Below are 23,524 nucleotides of genomic sequence, written 5' to 3'. Positions count from 1 at the left end.
GATACAGACGCCAGCACTTTTGACTTGTAAACAAATCATGTAGACTCACATAGTAGGTCCTTTACATTTTGATGATTAAGTTTGTTTCTGAATGAACTAAAGCAGATGTTTCATGGACTGCCATATACCAGCTGCTTTGCTACATTCCATGTTATCTTTTTTGATATAATGTTTCCGATTTAGTTAGGCGACAGAGACCAGATTTCATAAAATTGCTGGGTACCTACAAATGACATGCAAGTGACAAGGCATAAACTGGCTCCTTTAGCCTGGTAATAAAAATGGCAAAAAATCTACTTAGTTTTACATCCTGAATTTCCTCAAAATCTACTTTCTTAGTTCTGCAAATCTGAATTACATGAGCCATGTCATGGGTTCTCAAGCTTGATTACACATTTAGAAATTGTACTGTAATTTTGACTATATTCCAAGTGCAATTACATCCTCTTTACTGCACTCAAAATGAAATAAACAATAAATTCCATAGCATCTTTTTGATAACTGCAATTGAAAGACTTCATATTTTCCCCAATTATGTTTTCAAATATTCAATGACAGAACAGAAACACACTTGCAGATGCTTCTCCCTTGCTGCTTCAATCAGATGAATCCAGTCCATAATCATGACACTTTGTAGAATGGACAAAAATACCACAATCTATTCATTCCAAATCAAATGGAAAAGTTTTTGCAATGCCCATTTATTCACAATACGACTCCAAATTTCAATTTTTAGTAGACCAAAATGCCATTTTCTTTAGAAAGTTATGTCTAGTGTGCGACTAGGTTCAAATTTATCTGGGCAGAGTTATGTGCGCAGTAATGATGAATCTGCACTTGTGTACTTAGTTTGGAATACTGCATACATTCAGTTACTTTGTTTCTTGTAGTGTATTTTGTTCATATAATTAAGCCTTAGGTAGAATAAGAAAAATGAGCATATAATAAAAAGGTTGCTGCATTTGTATGGGAAAATACGAACTCGTTTTGTCGGATGCATGTACTGCACACCCAAAGTCATGCAGTATTCCATCCAAAAAACTCGTTCGTATTTTCCCATACGAATGCAGTAACCTATAAATATAATGACTAAGATGGCTGAAAATTAGACTAATTCAAAGCCTCATCCACAGAAGCTGGAAACAAAATCTGGTTGGAACCCAAATATTGCCAGTCAAGCTACCCTGCAAAAATAACATTTTATTGACATAAATACATACAGCTGGACAGAAAAATAGATGGATGGATTAAGAGAATGACAGAAAAAAAGATCGGTAGACTGAGAGATGGTCAACATGATTATTGTAGGGCTCTGTGCTGATTTTGTCAGCAAAAAAAAATCTACCACAAAATTATTATCCTACTTGAAACAATACTTGTTAACAAACATACCTGGTTTATCTTCCTTTTTAGGTGTGGTTGCAAATGACATTTCTTCTATGCTAATGTTCCCCAGCGAGATGAAGGATGGTAATTGTCTTTCACGGAATGGGAGATCAACGTCATCACCATCTGTTTCTGATGTCCCCTCTATCACCTTGGAAATATTCTCAGAGGATTCTTCTTGAGACAGGTGGGGTTTCTTACTGCACAAGTACCATTAATTATAAGCTAGATCATGAAAATACTGTATAAAAGACAATTATAAGCATACTTGCATAAATTATTTTTTGGGTGTATGCTGGTCACTAAAGCAAGAATATGTCTCTGTCACATACTTTTGATTAATGGGAACTGAATGCAATTATAAGGTTTGATGACCATTTGAATCAATGTTAGTAAATTGGAGCTTCATGCAAAAACTCGACAATATCAGGATACTGTGGCTTTCGTTTGCTTTTTGCTATGTAGATTCTTAAATAATTCCATCAAGTTTCCTGACTAAATGAGACAGTATCAAACTTTAGGTGTTGAAGTGTACAGAAACAATGCTGTCAGAAAAGTGATATCCATGTCCCACGTTGCATTATGGCAAAAAAATGTAACACAACCTGAGGGCATCTGTGCATCTGAAATTCTGATTGAAAAGAGAAAACTAACCGAGCTGTGGGCTCTTTTCCTGATATAGAGCTGTTGGTCCTTTTCCTGGGTCTCCTGTGAACCAGTTTACATTGCTTCCCATCAGGACAGCTGCCAGTCCGTGAAAAATGGGGGCAGACCAAGATGTGTCTTTTCTTACACTGAAAATAGAGATGTACTGAACACCTGGCTGTAAAAATCACTTCTTCTGCAGCAAAGACATCAAGACATGTCAAGGGGGGGGAGGGGTAAAATATGTAACTTAACGCTCCAAATTTTGGATATCATGACACCCAGGGTTTCTATAATCTATATTGGCCCCTCCTGTTAAACTTGAGTGATATGTAGCATGTGTAACTTTTGATAACAATGAGTGATATGTGGCATGTGTAACTTCTGATAACTGTGAGTGATAATATGTGACATGTGTAACTTCTGATAACCATGAGTGATGATATGTGGCATGTGTAACTTCTGACAACCGTGAGTGATGATATGTGGCATGTGAAACTTCTGATAACCATGAGTGATAATATGTGACATGTTTAACTTTTGATAACCGTGAGAGATATGTGGCATGTGTAACTTCTGACAACCGTGAGTGATGATATGTGGCATGTGTAACTTTTGATAACCGTGAGTGATAATATGTGACATGTGTAACTTCTGATAACTGTGAGTGATATGCGGCATGTTTAACTTCTGATAACAGTGAGTGATGATAACGTGGCATGTGTAACTTCTGATAACCGTGAATGATAATATCTGACATGTAACTTCTGAAAACCTTGCATGATAACCTGGTGGCATGTGTATCTTGAACTTAGACACAGGCAAATGAGAAATATTCTGCCCAATACTGTATCTGTATGTTCCACTCCATTCTTGATTATAAAGCTCTTAACTCTGTGTACAAAGAGAAGCTTATGATCCAAGAATAGGGAAAAACATTATTTTTCTTCTGTGTATATTAATGATTGCCTATATTTGGCATTCACTTGTCCTTTGTGAATAATAATGAACTGCCTGTGTTTCATGTACCTTGCTCATGCTTACAGTATAATGCATCACGTTCATTGGTCAAGTTCTTCAGGTTTTCTGTCAAATTTGGACCAATTTTATGCTGTGGTTTTTGAGAAAAAAGACAGTTCAAAATTAAACTTGTCTACCTTTTTGTAATAGCAGACATATTTAACTGCAAATTGGCACCATTTGTATAAAACTGAAAGTTCCATATACCAGGATGCTATCTGTCAAATTTAGTCAAATTGTGTTGAGAAATTTTGAAGAAATTGTTTAATGGTTTTTGCATTTTTAGCAATGGCAGCCATACTTGATGACATTGTATAAGCAAATTTGAAGAACGTCATGCCATGATGTTTTCTTTAAATTATGAAGAGAAGATTTTGCAAAAATTTGGTTTAAAGGATTTTTATATTTTAGTAAAGCAGAGTATTGGTAGACAGGATCTGCAATATACAATGATGATTAAAGCTGAAAGCTACTGATGCATGTTTACCTGCAAATTAGTGTGTGTGCATGTGTGTGTGTGATTTGGAATTTTAAATAACTTTAACGATTTTTCAGTCATACTGCTGTGATGTCTGCAGTGTGACAGCTTATGATGAAGTCTAGCACTGGGGCACAATACCAGAGATGTGTAACACCATGTCCCACCCAGTCACATTATCTTGACACCAGAGTGACCAGTCCTAACACTAACCTCCTAATGCTGAGAACCTAGAAAAGCAGCTGTCAGTCCATCCATTCATCAATCCATACATTGGGATATGGTTATATGTTTCCACAGGATCTTTGTTACTTGAATTATGATATCTGTGCCTTGTAACAACTATAAAATCCATGAAATACCATTATTATTATTGCTACTACTACTACTACTGCAGTGAATTTACTGTATGTGACAAATTTCTTTACAAAGGGTACTTTATAACAAGGGTACTTTATACAAAGGGTAGTTTATTGCAAACTTCATCATTAATGTAACCTTTTCTTGTACCAAAAAAAACAGTTGTCCAAAGACTTACCTTTTCTCCAAGGGGGCAGTAACCATTGACAAAATCCTGACATAACTTGGCATCCTTGCCAACATTTACATGCTGGTATGGACAGTCATCACGGTTACAAATACCTCGCAGAAAAAAGGAGCAAACTGGCATTTTCTCTTTCGAAATTTTGTGTGAAAAAGGACAGTCTGTTACCTTGCAAGTCCCTCGAAGAAACCTATAAGATTGCATTGTGAAAGCGTGTGAATATTTCCATGACTATCTCATGCCATGATTCAATAACTGCTTAAATATAATGAGGAGTAATTGATGAAATATTTCACTTTATATTCCTAGGACCACAAACATCACTCCCTGAAGAACTCATGCCCGGATTACTCACAAACTTGATTTATAGTATGGGGTCAGAAGTGGAACCCATTTTTAAACTGAAAAAAAACAAAACAACCCAAATAGAGCCCGTATTTCTTGAATGTGAAAAAAATTGTGAAAAAAATTGGTAGATGAAACCTTGATAGATCATTCATTTTATTTTCAAAAACGGTTATTAGTACCTGGAGATTTGAATCAACATAATGAAATTCACAATTTATATTTTTAAAAAAATCATATATTTTGTTAAATTTTCTTTCCAAGCAACATTCTCAGTACATTGTAAATAACAATATTTGATGAAATTTTAGTCAATAAAAATTTCACTAATGTTTACTGGTGGGAACAAATACATAAATACCAATTAAATAAATGTTGTCATCTGAAATTCACAGTTATGTAAGTTCTATCTTTTAATTCAGTTTTAGTGTAAACATCATAAATGCAATATACCCTCTTGTATTCAAACATGAAAAAGGTTAATCAACCACCATAACCCTGTCCATAAACATTTCAGTGAAGACCTAATTAAGTGCCAACCAGGTTTTGATCTCTAACTTATGTAAATATTTGTTGTGCCGTTACACTCATTTAAAAGAAGACCTGCTTTGTATTATCGTGTTAATTATGTAGTTTGTATTAAACTGAGAAAAAAAAGGTGGAAGAAAAGAAAAATCAAAAGGCATGCAAATCCTACCTGTGTAAGAGCAATCGGTCATCGTCATGTGTTAGGTCAACTGATTTCAATTGATCAATCAATAACCACTATATTATTATTTTGTAAGTAATATAATTAAACTACATTAAATTAATCTACTGACAGATGTGATCCAGGTTAACAAATCAACCGGAGTTAAATGAGTACTTGGTGAATAAAAGCTTTGTTTCACAGATATGATTCATTACGAAGAAGCATGTTCCCAAAATAAAAGCAAACTTGTATTTCCTGAATTGGCACTCAGAGATTTCTTCAAGAATGAGAATTTTCAGTAATACTTACAATGAAATATTGGCATCAATATTTTAGTAACTGAACATCCATCAAAAAATGGAGTTTTGACATTGACAGTTATTTCACAAAATAAATATTCCTATTTGATTTTACCAAAAAAATTAATCTTGTTTTGCAAAAAAAATCAACAAAAGCAAAACGCAGTGACATAATATGCAATATTTTTGCATACATACGATGGTTACTGAAACAGCTTGGTGTAATGTTGGCATCCACTTTTAATTTTTATTTTAGGTTCCTAGGCAACAGAGGACAAAAATACATGTTACAGTGACATCTCATAAAAGATGGTTATATTATGCTGAAGACTGCCAGTGTTTCAATGTCAAATCATACTTTATGTCATTTTTGTACTGCTATGAATTGTGTTGGGAAACCTAAAGATACCTAGTTAATGTTGATAGTACTAATAAAATGTACATGTATTTCCTGAGTAAATGAGGGAGGAGACAAAAAGACAAAAAAACCCAGCTGAGATGCCAAGACATACTGATAGAGACTACAAAGGAACCTGACAAAGAGCTTGGAACAGAAAAAAACAATCATGTAAGGAGATATGACTTCATCAGTATCCACACAAATGTGTATCTCAAGACATTCTACATAGCATATGATTCACAGAACGCAAGTCAAAACCTTGAGAATGTATAAAAACTTATCCCTGTGCTCCCTTGTGTGGGTAAGGGCAGTCCTATAGGGCCACTGTATGTTGCATATGTTTATCTTTTTTTATAGGGTGTCAATTTCAACAGTTTTGGAGTTATGACCAATGGTCTAAATCTGCACCCTATGAAGGTGGATAAAAACTTCTACAGACCATCCCAAATCATGTCAGAGTTATCCCAAATCATGTCAGAGTTAATGTATGACATTATGCATGTACGGAGATTCCTTTTCTTTGAACAGTCCAGTGGTTACAATTTGACACAAATATTAATTACAATGAGAAATATGATGAATCAACACTTCTGCAATGATCAGTAAGAGGTGAAAGATTTTATACCATTATGTACTTAATTTCTTATTTTAAATTATTTTTTTTAATACTAATGCTAATGTTAATTTTGAGTATTCTGGAATTGTCAGAGATGAGTAGAGATGAGATTTCCTTGATGTACCTTGTGCAGACAACAATTTTATCAGGGTCATGGATGTATGGACATTTATCCCCACGATTGCACTTCCCAAATCGGTTGTAGAATTTGCAGTATCGTTTTGCCGTGAGCTTAAAGGCGCTGTTTTTCTTGTAGTTGGCAGCCATGGCAGTCACAAGACTTTTATGTACAACTTGACTGAAACAAAATCAATATATGATAGGTAACGATTAGCATACTCTACATAACTTAAAAAAGAAATACACTCTATTACAGTCTTATAAACTAAAATTAGCTGTCAAAGTATGTACTTCAACAAAAGCTCTTTGAAATATGGTCACAACAGAAACATTATAAATAACTCAAGTCCCTTGATGGGATTTATGTTCTACTGACTGAAAAGAATTCCAGAAATTCAAGATAAGACCATTTCTTCTTTTTAACTTGTGTGTGTTGATGCAATCTCTGATAATTTTTAATAAGATTTTCAAACTAGCTGCTGTGGTGGCCATTTTGGATGTAAAATCAGCACCGTTTTCATTTTGGACCAACTAAATATTACTAAAAGTCTCTTGGTGAAAACTGAATATGACTATCCATTCAGGTGTGAAAACAAGATGTTTAAATAGCCATAGTGGCAGCCATACTGGATGTCTGATTGGCATCATTTTCATTTTGACCCAACTAGACACCAAAAGAAATCTTCAAGTAAAACATCTCATGTCAATAAGACTTTCCATGAGGATGAGTGGCGATAACAAGATTCTCAAGCTGGCTGCTATGGTGGCCATGCTGAATATCAAAGCAGTACCATTTTCCTATCGGACCAAGCAGACATTATCATAAGTCTTCTTATGAAAACCTTATTTCATGAATGACCACCCATTTACCAGGCATAGAAACAGATTTTTATGACAGAAACCACGGTGGCCATACTGGATTTTATATTTACAACATTTTCATGAAGGATCAGCAAGTCATCACAATAAATAAGTGTTTGGTGAAAACCCAATGTCAATATAACAATCCATCTTGGAAGTAAACTGTGGAAGCCATACTGAAGGTCATACTGGCATACATTTTACTACACATAATGAGATCATTTTCAACAAAAACCTCATGATGATATGACTAGCCATTCAAGACCAAGAAGTCATATGTGTTTCACTGCCTTTAAAAACAAGACATTTCATTGACTCTGCAAAAGTTTCCTCTGCATAATTAAATTGCAAATTGTAAATTAGCAGCAAAGGAATAAATCACAAACCTGTAGCATGTCAACACACTTTTACAGGAAACTTATTCAACTCAACAACAATGGGAAGATTTCACGAGTTCTTGCCAAAATATTTGATGCTGGAAAGACTAAAAAAAACCAACATTGCAACAGATAAGAATATTCAGTAGCAGTGGGAAAATGGAAAGATAATGATTTTAAATGCCAAGCAATGTTTGTACGGAGATTTAAACGTCATTGTGGAATGGTTTTGAAATGTATGTGCCAACAATTCCCCACCTGCATTTCAAGCTTAATATATGTTCACCTGAAATAACTCTATTCTTAAGACAAGAAGAACCTATTACTAATTCATTTTACTTTTAAATAAAGATATTAAATGCTTTGAAGTTACAAGTGGCTTTCTTACTACACACACAAATATACTTCTCACAAATAAAGTCTCCCTCTGAAAGACCACCCATTCTTATATGCAGATGGGGTTGACCCTGTATTAGAGTTGTTTAACATTCAGCAGTTAAAAAGAAGAAATGGTCTTATCATGTACTCTTGGAGATTATTTTCAGACAGTAGAGCAGCAGTCACTTGGAAGAGACTCTTATTATTAACTGATTGTGATACCTCTACTTTCATACTATATAAAGAACATTCTTTTTTATTGTTTTATATCTCTCATGCTGTGTTTACAGTATGCATGCATAGCCCTCCCTCATTATAAAGCAGTAGTCAGTGTCCATAACTGCTATGTAATGTACTGAACAGTGTTATAGCGAAAATTATCAAAAACTGTAGGGGATATTTCCAGATTGCTGACAATAATAGCTCCTTCCTGCTGATCAGGACCATAGTTTTCTCTGTAGCACTTCAGAAAAAAAAATCAATGATATCAGGAACGGGGCTTACATTCACCAGTGGGGCAATCCTCATCAATTTTAATCCAGTACTGAACATCATCAAATGACTTAAACTGTGACTGTAAAAACATGTTCTGGTAATGTGTAAATCAAGTCCAGTAGTTTGGATGTAAAAAATTTCTATCAGATGTTGAAAATTAACCTTCTTATTTATTTTTAAATTAAATATTTTAAATTCTGATAATGGGGTCCATAGCAATACCACGTTATATCCAGAATCTCATTATAGTGAAGCATGTTATAATGGAGGAGAGCTGTATCTGATTTGAAGGCATATTGGCATAATACTGGCAATACCATACCAATTAAGAGTTCAGTTTTAAAACATGTAATGAAACAAAAATGCAAAAAACCTCATTATCATATAGTAGTCTTCTGGTGAAAACCTACTGATCATGTGACTATAAATCTAGGAGGAGTAGCAATAATGTTTTCAAGATGGCATCTGTGGTGGCCATATTGGACATCAGACTGACACAAAATTCATTTAGGACAAACAGGACATTGTAAGAAATCTTCCAGTGAAAAAAAAAGGTTATTTGCACGTCAACTAAGTACCTTGACTTGAAACAGTCAAGATGCCAATGATGTACATATAATTTACACACAACTATTTGTATGGCTGCAGCATACCTCATCTGTGAAATATAATCTTTTTTGGAACTGATTACCATTAATTTTATATTTGCAAGTCATTGTTGTTAAATTATGTGCAATGTAATACTCCTTTAACTCTGGCAGAATACAAATTTTTAAATAAATATTGAGTGAATCTTGTGGTTGAAAAACTCCAGTAATCATTATTCACTCTGAAACAAATTTTATATTTAATCTGATTCCCAAATGAGTTGGCTTGCCAAGGTGCACTCACAGTTTGAAAGTAACCAATTTTTTAGGTAGCATCAGCTGTTCAAATTAATGTTCTACAGTGTATTGTGTACATTTGAACAGTAAATCAGACTAACAATTCTTTCCTAATTCAAGATAACAAATTGTGCACTTAAAACGTTCATTCACACAGTAAATGTGAGTAACATAATTCTTTCTTAATTATAGATAACAAAGCATACACTAAAAATAAAATTTATAAAAAAGCATAGTGTGAGACTCAATCCTGCATTTTTCCCATAACAGGTAAATGTAATTCCAATCAACAACAGTGTAATATGTTGGACTAATTTATTTCTGTGCTTATGTTAAGACTGTCTATTGAAAATAAAATTCTGGAGACAGACAATGGAGTGGTCGCAGTAAGAATATTATTAGTGAACAGCAACCTTGGAATAGTCTTTATAAAATTTAGTAAATGGCTGCCATATAAAATAGACATCATTCTGTAGTCTGATAAATTGGCCACCAAACATCTAATGGTATTGATGGATATGTGTTATGTTAGCTAAGTTTACATCATTTGGAATATTTTGGACTCGTTCCTGATGTACTGACCAGTTACAGTGCAGGTAGTCTTTTCCAATGGGGGTGCATGGCGGAAATGAAAACAGTCTAAACATTGGTACATGGTGGCTGTGGGAATAGAGACTTCCTTGCATGAACATGTCACATAAACTGCACCCACATTGTCAGTTACTGAATTTCTAAAACCTGCTGACAAGGTTGAAAATCAATTTATGACTGTGCTGACCCTCTGTATGCTGACATCAAAACAGTACACTTGTGTTTTCATTAGTTCCAACTTTGGGCAGCAACGCCAAATCCTGCAATATCGATGTTTATCCTGAACACTATTCAAAGCACTATGTATTTCAAAGTTGCATTTTTTTCTCAGCCACTTAATGAAGTTATTGTCCTCCAACCAATTATTGCACTTTTTAGGTACTGTGCAATGATTGCTCATTACAATAAATCTGTTCCCACCTCGCTTAGTGGAACCACAAGGTGACATGAGTGCTAATGCATTAATTACATCATACAAATGGGATACTATCCACCATGTCTGATTACTTCCCTTGGATTCTGATAATGGCAGAAAGGCTAGCAGATGATAGAAATATCAAACAGTACTTGCATTGACTGCGCAACAGTAAATGATTTAAACACAAAATGTTTCCTTCACAGTCTATTGCTAAGTAAAATCTCTCAAATTCAGGAACTTTTTATGACATAGGTGAAGAATCAATGACTTTCAATGACCTTTACTGTCTGTGCAAACCCTGAATGTGTCAAATGGTCAGGAGGTTTTTGTTTCTCACTGACTTTCAATGACCTTTACCATCTGTGCAAACCCTGAATGTGTGTTAAATGGTCAGGAGATGGCAATATCATTCCTGACTTCAAGACAAATTTTCATCTCTTTCCATCTTTTGTTCCCATGTATAATTTGGATACATTAAGGGACTGGTCCCCCATTTATAGGCAGCCAAAAGGGTATAAGTCCCCCTGTAAATCTAAGTTTGGCCTTTAGGCCTGTAAAATCAGGTGCATGGGGCATTTTGCAATCCTGCTTGTAGTACTGCATTGCCATTTGGAGTTTTGAAGTTTAGTGAAAGATCAGCCAAGCTGATGGTTAAACATGCAGATTGGGAGAGGGGCAGCAGCTAAGAATTCCATCCATCCAGATACACTTCTTTCACAAATGGTATCAAAGCTAACCAGACCAGCTTCCATACATCTTACAACTGGGCAGACCATTCTCCATGCTAACCAGACGAGCTTTCATACATATTACAACCAGGCAGATCATTCTCACGGCTAACCAGCCATCTTTCCAGGTGCATCAAAATCCCCAGGCAGAGCCAGCCAGCCAGCTAATACCCACAAGGTATTAGCAGTGGGTTCTTTAAAGACAATGACATTGTTTCATTATTATTCCAGGGCATGGTTTATTCTAAAATGAAAGCCCACTAGAACCAAAGAATATTCACAATTGATAAAAGTACTTCTGAGTAACAGCCCTACTTTGCTCCAATCATAAAAAGGACAGAGTTAGGTTTGTAGGCTGCCAGTGAGTATACTTTGGAATACCTTCCATCCCCAAGAATCTCTTTCTGGCTGCATCCCCCAACACAAAAACTCAAGAAGCTGAACAGTTAATGATGAACGATCAGCTGTCGGATATAATCTGTGACATGGGGAATGCTCAACTTTTCTTTTCTAAAGACAGGTACCAGCCATTTATTCTCCCGCTGGTCCAGGACAAATTACATCACCTACCATACTAAACTTCTAGTAACGGATACAAATATAATGGCACTCCACGTGTTTGCTCCATCATTTGATAAGGTGGATAATAATGGTTTCCCACTGCACTGAAGCTGGTTTGAAACAGTGAAACATCTTCAATATGGCCTAATTTGCAATTTTCCATCTGGTGAAATAATCAGCCAACCGAAATAGTTTGGAGTCAACAATAAGAATTGCTTGGGTCATTAACAAAGCAGCTCCACATACAATGGCTAATGCATTGACTGTGTCTACCAAACTTGATTTGATCTGTTAGGATGTGTGTTTATATGCCACATTATTACAACTGCATCATACCCTGGATTTAAGGATGACTCCATTTGGCTCACCATTGCAATTTAGTACCAAACTGAATAAATTTGGGGGCAGATAACTCAGGAACTATTCTTGTAATTGGCTGCTCCACCTGTATCCTAGTTTAAAAACCAATAATCTCTGCCCCAAAAGGGGTATGACAGGCAAGGGCATTTTATGCCACAAGGATCATTCAAATATTAACGTTAGGCCAGAAGATAATAGCCAAACCAGTCTTGTAGGCAATCTTACAGGGGAGTTAAGAAACAAAATTGTATCTACACCCACAGCCTCCTGCTTTCCAATGCTGGCTTAACACACCCACTGTCCATAGACATTCTTACAGTGGGCACCTAGAGTTCCAATCATGTTGGATCAACATATGTCTGCAAAATGGATAGATGAGCCAAGTCATTCTATAAAGGCTTTAGATTTTATTTATCCAATACCCTCACCCCCCCATTCTTCCACTCTCATTCTAATGGATGTGTCATCAGCTCAGGAGAAAGACCACATCCTTCAGCAGGAGATACAGTCGCTCATCGACAAACTGATGGTGAAGACATATGAAAACAATCATCTCAGGGATGCTAACCACAGATGTTCCTTATCGAAAAGGTCAATGGCAAGTCGAGGCAGATCATAGACCTAAGTCGCCTTAACGAGGTACTCCTTTTTCAGTCCAATTGACCAGAATGTCAATATCATGACTGAGGTACAATCATTCCCGTCAGTGGTGCAATCATGCAGTGGCAGCCATATTAGACACTAGATTGGCACCATTTTCACTTAAGACCAAGTAGATATCATTAGAAGTATGTCAGTGAAAACCAAATGTTGATATGACCATCTCTTCATCAGAAGTTTCTGTGCTGGCCATACTGGATATTTGTGCAGCACCATTTTCAATTCAAACCCAACAATACCTTGGTATGAATGTGTGCATAAAGTTTCATGGCAATCCTAAAAGTAATTTAGGAAAAGCATTAACAGCAATTTTTGTGGTAATGGATGGATGGACATCGGACGACAGACAATGGACAACATCCCATCACATCACTTCTGGTCTTTGCCAAACAGAGCTAATAACCAGAGATAATTTCTGATATTTTTTTTGTATTTCTTTTAAATTTATCTTTTTGTTTGTATTTTTAAAAAAATGTGTCTTGAATACATAAATCTTCCTTACCTTGCCAATGCCCTAGTTTTGAATGAGCTGTCAATTTCCAGCGTCCCAGGTTTTGTCTGTATGTAGGTTACCCCTCCAATATCTACACGTGAAACAGGTGATCTCTGAGGTCTCACACTGGAAGATTTGGCTGCATCCATAATAATGACATAAAAAAGAGTTAACTGCATGCAATATCAAAAGACAAGAGCAATAAAACTTTATCAGACAGTTTTACTTTTTTACGGAAAATAATATCATGCTTATATATAGTTTCTTTTAAACTGAGATTCAAATTACTGTTGACAAATAAATTTTCATACTGATATATTTAAAACAAAAATCTGAATCCAGAACATTTTTGTGGCTAATCAGTCTAGCAGACTCAAATAACTTCCAAGTGATCTATCTTTTACAGCCTGACTGCACTATGTAAAGATGAACAGATAAGATGGCAAAAACACACATACCAACAGTATGGTTGCCATGGTAAGTTTTATTAGACATGGTACCATGTGTACTGAGGATCTAGAAAGAAATAAGTAGCCCAAATGAAAGATTTTCATTTTCAAACTTGTGACCAGTGTCTAACAAGGAAAGAATTAAGATGGATAATAAACGATGGTGCCAACTTGGTGTCTGAATTAACAATAATTTCCAAGGACAGGATTAATTCCCACTACAGTGCCCATAAAAAAGTTTCAACTGGTTATTTGTCTTGCAGAGCCAGTGATTTGGAACTTAAACTTTAGCTGGACAGGAATAACTCCCACTACAGTGCCCATCAAAAATTTTCAACTGGCTATTTATCCTGCATAGCCAGTGATTTGGAACTTTAACTTTTCCCATATCAGTTTTACTTATTCTACGTTGTTTGCAACGTTTAACCTGCTTAAAATGCCACTTATCAAACTAGATGAGCATCTTAAAAAATGCGATCTGCCCTTTGTCAGCCACCACTCATAAATATATGCAGACAAGTAGAGCTTTTATTTTAGTTCTCCATGCTGTTTGAACAATACCACTTTAATTAGCAAATTCTTTTGTATGAAATAGAAAATGGTGTAGTAACAATTTTATTGGTTCCATTGATTGATATGACTGATGGTGTGAAATATTACCCAACAACACTGCCATATTATATATCACAGCATTTTAAATATTGCTGATATAAGATTTCGCTTCCTTTTTAAATAAAGCATACTATTTTTGGAGAATCATGTATACAACTTCTCTATGAGAGGGTAGGAGAAAGACAGAATGCAGACTTATATGTAAATTTTGTTTCCATGAGAATACTTATCCAATCACATTAACATTAGGGATATAAGCCTGCTAACTCGAGAATCCAGCCCTATTAAAAGATGAAAATCATCTTTCCTGTCTCTTATATAGAAAAAGGGCAACAGATCTTGCTCATTACCTCCCCTTGCTACCGCCAGGTGTCACTATTATTTAAGCTGAGCAACATACTAATGAGGATGCTTGTATGGCGGGGTGGTTGGAAGGGTTTTTAAGTAACATGATTGGGTAAGTATTCTCAGAGAAACACAATTTACTTAAAAATTTACTTTCTCCTTTATATAAGTTCCCTAATCACATTGATGTTAGAAAAATAGGTACAAATCTTTCTAGGAATGCTGAGCATCATACTTCTACCTTGGGTATCTTTCTAGGGAATGCTGAGCATCCTACTTCTACCATGGGTATCTTTCTAGGGAATGCTGAGCATCCTACTTTTACTGTGGATATCTTTCTAGAGAATGCTGAGCATCTTAACTCTACCTTGGGTATCTTTCTGGGGAATGCTGAGCATCCTACTTCTTTCTAGGGAATGCTGAGCATCCTACTTCTACCTTGGGTATCTTTCTAGGGAATGCTGAGCATCCTACTTCTACCGTGGGTATCTTTCTAGGGAATGCTGAGCATCCTACTTCTTTATAGGGAATGATGAGCATCCTACTTCTACCTCGTGTTTCTTTCTAGGGAATGATGAGCAACCTACTTCTACCTTGGGTATCTTTCTAGGGAATGATGAGCATCCTACTTCCACGGTGGGCATCTTTCAAGGGAAAGCTGAGCATCCTACTTCTACCTTGGGTATCTTTCTAGGAAATGCTGAGCATCCTACTTCTTTCTATGAAATGCTGAACATATTACACCACTCCCTCAATAACTCACGCACATCGGGGTCCAGAAACATCTACCACACTATAAGTGAGGCGCGAGTTATCAAGGGACCTATAAAAAAAGCCCAAAACCAATAAAGTGATTGACGACATAACGGAGAAATAAGGGGGGGGGGTAAGGCAGATTATACTGTTGAATACTCACTTTATAATCATTCTGAGATTAACTGTTAATAAATATCTCTTCATAACGGTGTACTTTATTATTTCCTCATAGGACAACATTAATTTCAGGATAAATTACAGTATACTGAGGCATCATCGAAAACATTATTCCACGTGGTTTCCATTCGCTTAACATGTGTACCACTTCACACATTGTGTACTACGTCACTAATTTTTATGTTGAATTGGATACATTCTAGTTTTATTGTTTGATCCAAATTAGACGTTTTTTTATATACAAAAGATCGACTCTTTTCGAGAAACAGTGTCGATCGAACGATAGATAGATAGATTTGAATGCAATAGAAGTAAATCGGAAAACAAAAAAAACCAAGGATTAATCAGTACTAACACATTTAATTGGTCTACAAATTTAAAACAACGTAAATTAGAACAAGTTAATACTTGCCGTTTGTGCCATGCTTGACAAATATCAATTCACTTTTTGAAAAAATCAGTTATTTTTTTTTGTGTGTGTTACTCCTTGGTTTCTCTGCCGCTGAGCAAAATCCCTCAGATTTCTCAACTGCATGAGCTTTACGTAGTCAACATTTTGGGTCTCCAGCCACCTTATGGCAATATCAAAATATTTGATTGCTTCCTGTGCAGAGGGGTGGGGGGGGGTGCAACATCTGCATCTGCATCACTTTCAACACTTGTGTTACTCCAGTTAGAATCGTCTTCTGCTGCAAATTTGTTCGCTATAGAAATAATTATAGTTTCATCTGACGTATTCGGCTGTGGGGCAATCACTGTCAGCACAAATCCACTCCTCCATATCATCAAGAGAAACGCCCATCTCAGGACCATGAGTCTGTACGAATTTCTCCCAAACAGCCTCGGCATTAATGACATCAGTTTCATTGAAACATTCGAAGTCACTATCATCGTTGTTGTCTATGTTACTGTTTTGCTTTACGTCAAAGGCAGCTCCAAGACCCTTAATCCAGCACCCGAGGTCTCTTGTAATCGATTTTTTTTTATGCAACAAACACTTCCCCGAGTTGTTGATCAAAACAAAGCCGGCATGTACATGTAATTAGGTTCTCACAGAAGTACTCACGGGTTTCGATGTGATGGTCGATTGACTCTTTTCATGTTTTCAATGAACAGAATATGTTGTGATTATAATATTTACACTGAAACGGAATTAAAGGATTAGAACGTGACTTTCACACAGGAAGATGTTTAATTGGTGTTTATTTCATTCTCTGTTGCCACCTGTTAGCATTTACCAGACGTTTTCATTGATCGCTATTTCACCAGACTGTTTATTTACAGTATACTGACAACTATTTATCATAAAAACTTACATAATATATGATATCTTTAAACCGAGGTCTCGCTAGGATTTTAAAACTGGGTCTTTCTGCCTCTGAATTCAGTCACTAAATATCAGTACATTTTCTCACTCGGCCGTCAGTCAAAGCCTCTGAACTAGCCGCCTAGCTGTTGCATCATGTTCTTTTTTTTTTTAATGTACTCTTATAAAATGGCAGCAGTACATCAAAGAGTCTTTCAGTCACTGAATTCTGTCATTGTAAATATCAGCACAGTTAACTGATCAACACATTTTCCCACAAACCAGGTGGCTGAAACAGGACTGGCAAATCTTTGAATTTTCCCGCGTCCAAATACGCGTAATTAAGTGTTTTCGAGATCTCTGAAATTAATTCTTCTTTAGAACTTGCAAATTTCAAAATATGGATTATATTTTTACGGGCATTAATCACCATTTTCGATGATAAAATGAGCAATGCATCAAGGTTTAATTTATCAATTCTTATCGTAATTTTTTCATGTTCAGCATATTTTAAAGATATTTTAAATACATTTTCTCTGAAAAAAATTGGGAGCCAAGACGGACACTGCGTTATAAGCGGGATCGCGAGTTACCCGGGCGCAAGTTATCGAGGGAGCGGTGTACTTCTACCTTAGGTATCTTTCTAGGGAATACTGAGCATCCTACTTCTACCTTGGGTATCTTTCTAGGGAAAGCTGAGCATCCTACTTCTTTCTAGGGAATGATGGTTGGATTCCACATGCTAATGGTAACCTGTTCTCCTAATTACATAAGAAAAACAGCCTAAGGACACTTGATCTGTGACTCCTACAGCTTCAACTATATCTCAGGCCAAAACAGTACGTTCAATCGCAAGGCTAGCATAGATCACTCTAATCTCATGAGTGGTAATCTTCATGAGGCAACTCTGACCTTGTGAGGCTTCCAAGTGCACTGAGTGCAAAAACCATTTCAGCCACAAAGCAAGGACTTACGGTGTGATATCCTGTTTCCCGTTTTCAAAGTAAGAAAGAGGCACATGCACTTGCCACAACTTGTCTCTGTGTGTTTCAAGTAGTGCTTGAGTGTACAAACAGTATCCTGCATGGTTGCTGTCCTTGACCTTTCTATGGAAAGTGAGCACATGAATGACGTCTCTTTGATTGCCAACAGATGGTAACCTATTTTTGGCTAAAAAGCCTGGTTGTGTCAAGAGGAACACTGGAACATCTGATATGAACTAAAGACAGTTTGTTCAATGAAGAGAGCATTTAACTCTCTCACCCTGCATGCTGAAGCTCAAGATATCAGGAAACATGTTTTTTATGACAGTAGCTTTAGTGAAGTGTAGGCTAAATGCTTGAATTAAGACATGTTAAAACCCATGACAGATTCCAATTTGGAAATATGATTGAAGGATTTTGGTCAACTGAGATCAAAATTGGCTTAAAGATCCGATAGATCTTGCCTGATATCATCTACCAGCATCAGCTGGATTGTGTCTGATATCATGGAGTGGCCACTCCACTGGATCCCACGTTCTGCTGACAATAGTTAAGTCTGGCAACAGGTGGGCACCTAACTTTATGCATTGGTGTACATAAATAATGTCATTTCCACAGCAGGATTCCCATGGTCATACAACCTGGTCTGCATAACTGACACAGGAATAATCATAACTTGGGCATGACTATGACTGTTTGATCAAGGTTACTTGAAAGGGGGCACCATTGTGTTAGCAATGTCATCTGTAATGAGCGCATAAAAATCTGGCTCAGTGGGACCAAATCCACTGCTACACAGAATAATCTCTATGTGTGTGTGATTTGGATTTTTAATGTAGCTTTAACAATTTTTCAGTCATATAGCTAAATGTCTGCAGTGTGACAGTTTATAGTGATGTCTAGCACTGGGGCATCATGCTACAGACATATAGCATGATGTCCCACCCAGTCACATTATCCTGACACCAGGCCGACCAGTCCTAACATTAACCTCTTAATGCTGAACGCCAAATGAGGCAGCTGTTAGTACCATTTTTGTAAGTCTTTGGTACGACTCGGCCGGGGATCAAACCCACAACATTCTGCTTCCGAGGCGGACGCTCGAACCACTAGGCCACCAGAGCGGTCTGAATAATCTGAGTTATAAGAACTCCTGTTTGAAACAGATTCAATAAATTCGACAATCCTGAAGAAGCAAACATGAGGAAGCCATACCAGATTAAGGTTGGTGATAAACTCCATACCCTGATCAACAAAAATCTGAGATGGGCAGAGGTCCGATTTTCCCCAGTTCACTAGAAAGCCTAGATGATCTAAAAGTGAGAGAAGATCGTTTCTACCTTGGAGTAGAATACAACTTACCATGTTGCTGGAGGATGTCGTTCAGGTACACCACATCATTGTAGATTAAGTTGATGGGAACATGGTGAAAATGCAACCCATAACTTTGGTAAAAACCCAAGAGCTGATGGTGAGGCCAAAGGGTAGAAATTTTAACCAATAAACCATGTCACAATAAGCAAAATCAGATACATTTCCACGACACGAGGTGAATAAGGACGTGAATATATGCTTTAGTCAGATGAAGACTGATGACACACTTGTCGAATTGGAAGGAGACACAGATTGATCATGCCGTTTCCATCTTGAATTAAAATCACAGGCCTTAGAGACAGACAGACAGAATTAGAGGACAACAAGGATACTGTCAAATTTGTTCGCACCAAAATTTTGCTATGCTCATTGATAATGTATTGTACACAATTTAAAATTTGTAATTTCAAATTAAGATAAATATATTTGAACCTCTGTAATCCAATTATCTGAATAAGATATCCTATTTACAGAAAAGCATTAAATATTTTTTCATAAAGAAAAGAAAATCAATCCATATTTTGGAACATGAATGAGATTTTTAATCGTATAAAGATTATCTTTCCACTGCAAACAAATTACATATGGAGAGGAAAAGAGGGTGAAGTATATACATGTTAGATTTGGATTCAAGATATATTCATTCAATAACTATGCTACATAATTAAATAATTTGATTCTCAAAGCTGGGGTTAAAAAAAGTATACATGAATATATATCAAGACTATTCCATACATTGTGCCTCAAATGGTTTAACAATTTTCCCAAACAACTATGCAGTACAACTAAACACACTAATTTTCATTATTCTTTCAACAAATAATATGTAAAAGATCAGAAAGAATGAGAGATGCTTGTAATTATGTTTTAAGTGGATAGCTACAGCAAAATATGTCAGCATTAACCTTGTCATCAACACCATGAATATGCTCATTAAAAATGGAAACAGTTTCAAAACAAAACCTTTCATTTTAAAGAAAATGCCATACTAACACGTGTGTTCATTTTAATAAATGGTCAATTTTATGCAAACATATTTTGCTTTTAGTACCTGCCTTTAACATTTAAGTCTGTAAATTATGATGTAAATTATATTAATGTAAATTATGATGTAAATTAAATTAATATAAATTATGATGTAAATTATATTAATGTAAATTATGATGTAAATTATATTAATGTAAATTATGATATAAATTATATTAATGTAAATTATGATGTAAATTATATTAATATAAATTATGATGTAAATTATATTAATGTAAATTATGATATAAATTATATTAACGAATCAGATACCCGATGTACCATTGCATCAAAATATGGAACGAATCTCTTCTTATCTGTTAAATGAAGTGTAAATTTAAAAAAGTATACCATAAGCGGAACATTATATCCTGGCATTGTGCCAAATAGTTCTCTATGTAGATAACTGAAATCTGTTTGCAGAAGCCACTTTGTTCTTCCAGTCACAGCGAAACTGACATTTTGACCATTGGACCATTAAAGCAATAGTCTTCTTCCTTCTTCTTTACAACAAGTACAAATAATCTAAAGAGCTTGGTCTAGGTCTGTGTTGAACAACTAATGTTATTGTGCAGCAATCATATTTCTTCCAAAAGTCATAGTGACCTTGAACACTGACTATCTGACACTGAAATCAATAGGATTCTTACTGGCCTGAAGTGCAAGACCCTCACTATATTTTATAATTGTATGTGATGGAAAACTATAGTTTTGGAGTGGAACCAATTTTCTTCTTTGAATCAGTGACCATGACCTTTGAGTTTTTGACCCCAAAAATCAACAGGGTCCACACTTGTCTCAAAAGGAAGCCACAAAGCTTGCTAACTGTAGATGATGAAGAACTCAAGTTTTTGTGCAGAAATGAGTTGCTTCTTTTAATCAGTGACCTTGACATTTACCTTTCTAACCCCAAAATTGATGGGGTTCTTGATTACCCAAAGTGCCAGCCATATGCACAAAGACTGATATCTGAAAAAAGTAGACAACTTGAGTTACTGTGTAGAAATGAAATTAGCAACATACAGATGGATGGGCAAAATCATAACATTATATACTCAGCTTTATAGCAGGCAGCTGTTTGAAAATCTTTATTGCTCCTAAACTGCTTCTTGAATACAAACCTTTCACTGGAGAAATTCTTTGCAAACTTTTGCCACTTGTATCCATCTTGAATTTGACCCCATTTATAGTGAAGATTTTTGTACATGTCGACTTTACATCTGTAAAAAGATAACATGAAATGTACCATGGAATGCATCTGCTTGATTTAAAAAAAATTAAAACAAATTTTATCATATTCTTTGTATAAGTGTTTATATAACTTCATTTTGTTCAAGATATTTACCATTCTTGTAAGCAATTTCAGCAATCACGGCTTCCATCACATTGATAAATTTTGATCAAACATGCCAAAAGCAAATGGTTATTGTAGCTATTCTTGGTCTCCATAAAGAACTGCAAAAAATAATATAGCTATGTTCAGAAGATAAAACTAAGAACCAAACTGATCACATATGTATCAACACAAAGGTTAGATCATTGATGCAAGATGCATGTTCCAAATGAAAGCAATCAACATCTTTCATATTGCCTAGATGAAACCAAAACACCAAAGAGAATCAACTCTTAAAGAGTGAAAGATAAGGAAATATAAGTGAAATTTGTCATCAAACCAAGAAATTGATTGGGAGTTCTATGTACCAAAGATGTGTAAGATATAGGAAATGGAGAGAATTAGTCCACTGAATCAATAAAAAGGAAGTAAAAGATAGGTGAAGAAACGTAATTTTCAAAAGTCAGTATCATGAATTACTTCCATCGATTTCCTTCAGGGAGAAGAAAGGTATTTTAATGGGGATAAAAATAGTTACCTGACCATATTGCATACAATTTTAGAACCATTTCCAAATGCATTCACAGAGATCTGGCTCATCATACAACTCATGGGACATATCAAAGATTTCAGACTATTTACCAAGTTTACACAAAATGGAATCAAAACAATTGCAAGATCACTTCATTAATATGCACTGATTAATCTGCATCCCAGCATGCAAAAAAAAATGACAGGGACTCATTAGCTGTTCATATGTGTGATCCTTTGGATGCAAGAAATTTTCAAAGAACAACATGCTAACCATCAATTTTGTTTACCTTTGCATCAATCATGTCATACTTCTCACACAGATGCAAAGTGTCAAATTTCTCCCATATCCGACCTGTATTTTGGACCTGAGTACAGGTGTAAGTTGTGTTAAAATTCAGGGGATGTTTTGTTGAAAATTACATGAAAAATGTCCTCCTTGCAATTTTCTGATTAGAATGGGCACCTGTTTCCATTATTAGAGTAAATGTATTGTATGTATATAGAAATAGAGTTTTAAAATATCGGTTCATTTGAAATCAAAGCTACCATAATAGTCCTTAGCCACCAAATTGGATTGTGCAAAGCTTCTGTCACTATCACTGTATCTCATTTTTATAATATTATAATATTCAAATTCTAGTCATTTGCAAAGGAAAGCAAAAGATTCTAAATTTTCTCCAGCAAAGAAAACAAACTGGAAGGACAATTATGCCATCATGTTTAGATTTGTGAAACCATCTAGTAAAGGGGAAAACTTTGCATTTCGCAAATTATGTAATTTAGATTTTGCTATTGGCCACAGAGGTTCCCATGACATAAAAACAGCATGAAAAAGCTAATAAACATCAGCTTGCTGCTTCATCATCAACAATGCAACCTGAACTTAAATTTATAAATACCAGAGGGAACCTTGATGCAATCTGATCGAAAGTTTCTTTCAATAAACTTCTTTTAAAAAGGAATCTTCCTCTTTCAGTTCTCAGTGCTGCTGGTGATTTATTTTGCACACTTTTTCAGAGGAATCATAAAAGGATTACTCATGTGCTATAATGAAAACAGTTCAGTAAAATAAACTCACACAGAATTCAGATCACAAATGAAAGATGGTACATTGGAATTGATAATGACTGAAAAAATTGTTGTAACAATTCTGTATTATAAATAAAGAAAATGAATGTATATCAGTGTGTACATGTAGGTCCATCAAATTATACCATGTAAAGCAGTGTCATTTACTGTTGAAGCTGCATGGGAACCAGTCTCTATTTTTCTGGTGCTC

At 35.5% G+C, this 23,524-nt stretch overlaps 1 protein-coding gene across 6 annotated transcripts in view; it reads right to left on the bottom strand.

Moving 5' to 3' along the window:
• LOC149780705 (uncharacterized) overlaps nt 1-23,524 on the bottom strand; it is a 46,740-nt gene that overhangs the window by 7,117 nt on the left and 16,099 nt on the right. For all 6 annotated transcript variants that reach the window (XM_089937744.1, XM_089937747.1, XM_089937745.1 and 3 more), the window contains exons 5-10: nt 21,500-21,598; nt 13,360-13,489; nt 6,549-6,722; nt 4,068-4,263; nt 2,041-2,180; nt 1,393-1,586 (exon numbers count right to left, since the gene is read on the bottom strand). In XM_089937744.1, coding sequence (XP_089793870.1) covers nt 1,393-1,586; nt 2,041-2,180; nt 4,068-4,263; nt 6,549-6,722; nt 13,360-13,489; nt 21,500-21,598 — 933 coding nt within the window. The remainder of the gene's footprint in view (nt 1-1,392; nt 1,587-2,040; nt 2,181-4,067; nt 4,264-6,548; nt 6,723-13,359; nt 13,490-21,499; nt 21,599-23,524) is intronic.

The sequence above is a fragment of the Sinohyriopsis cumingii genome, chromosome 16 (genome assembly GCF_028554795.1).
Source record: "Sinohyriopsis cumingii isolate HCF-2022 chromosome 16, ASM2855479v2, whole genome shotgun sequence".
NCBI lineage: Eukaryota > Metazoa > Mollusca > Bivalvia > Unionida > Unionidae > Sinohyriopsis > Sinohyriopsis cumingii.
This window is presented reverse-complemented; position numbering and strand designations above follow the sequence as displayed.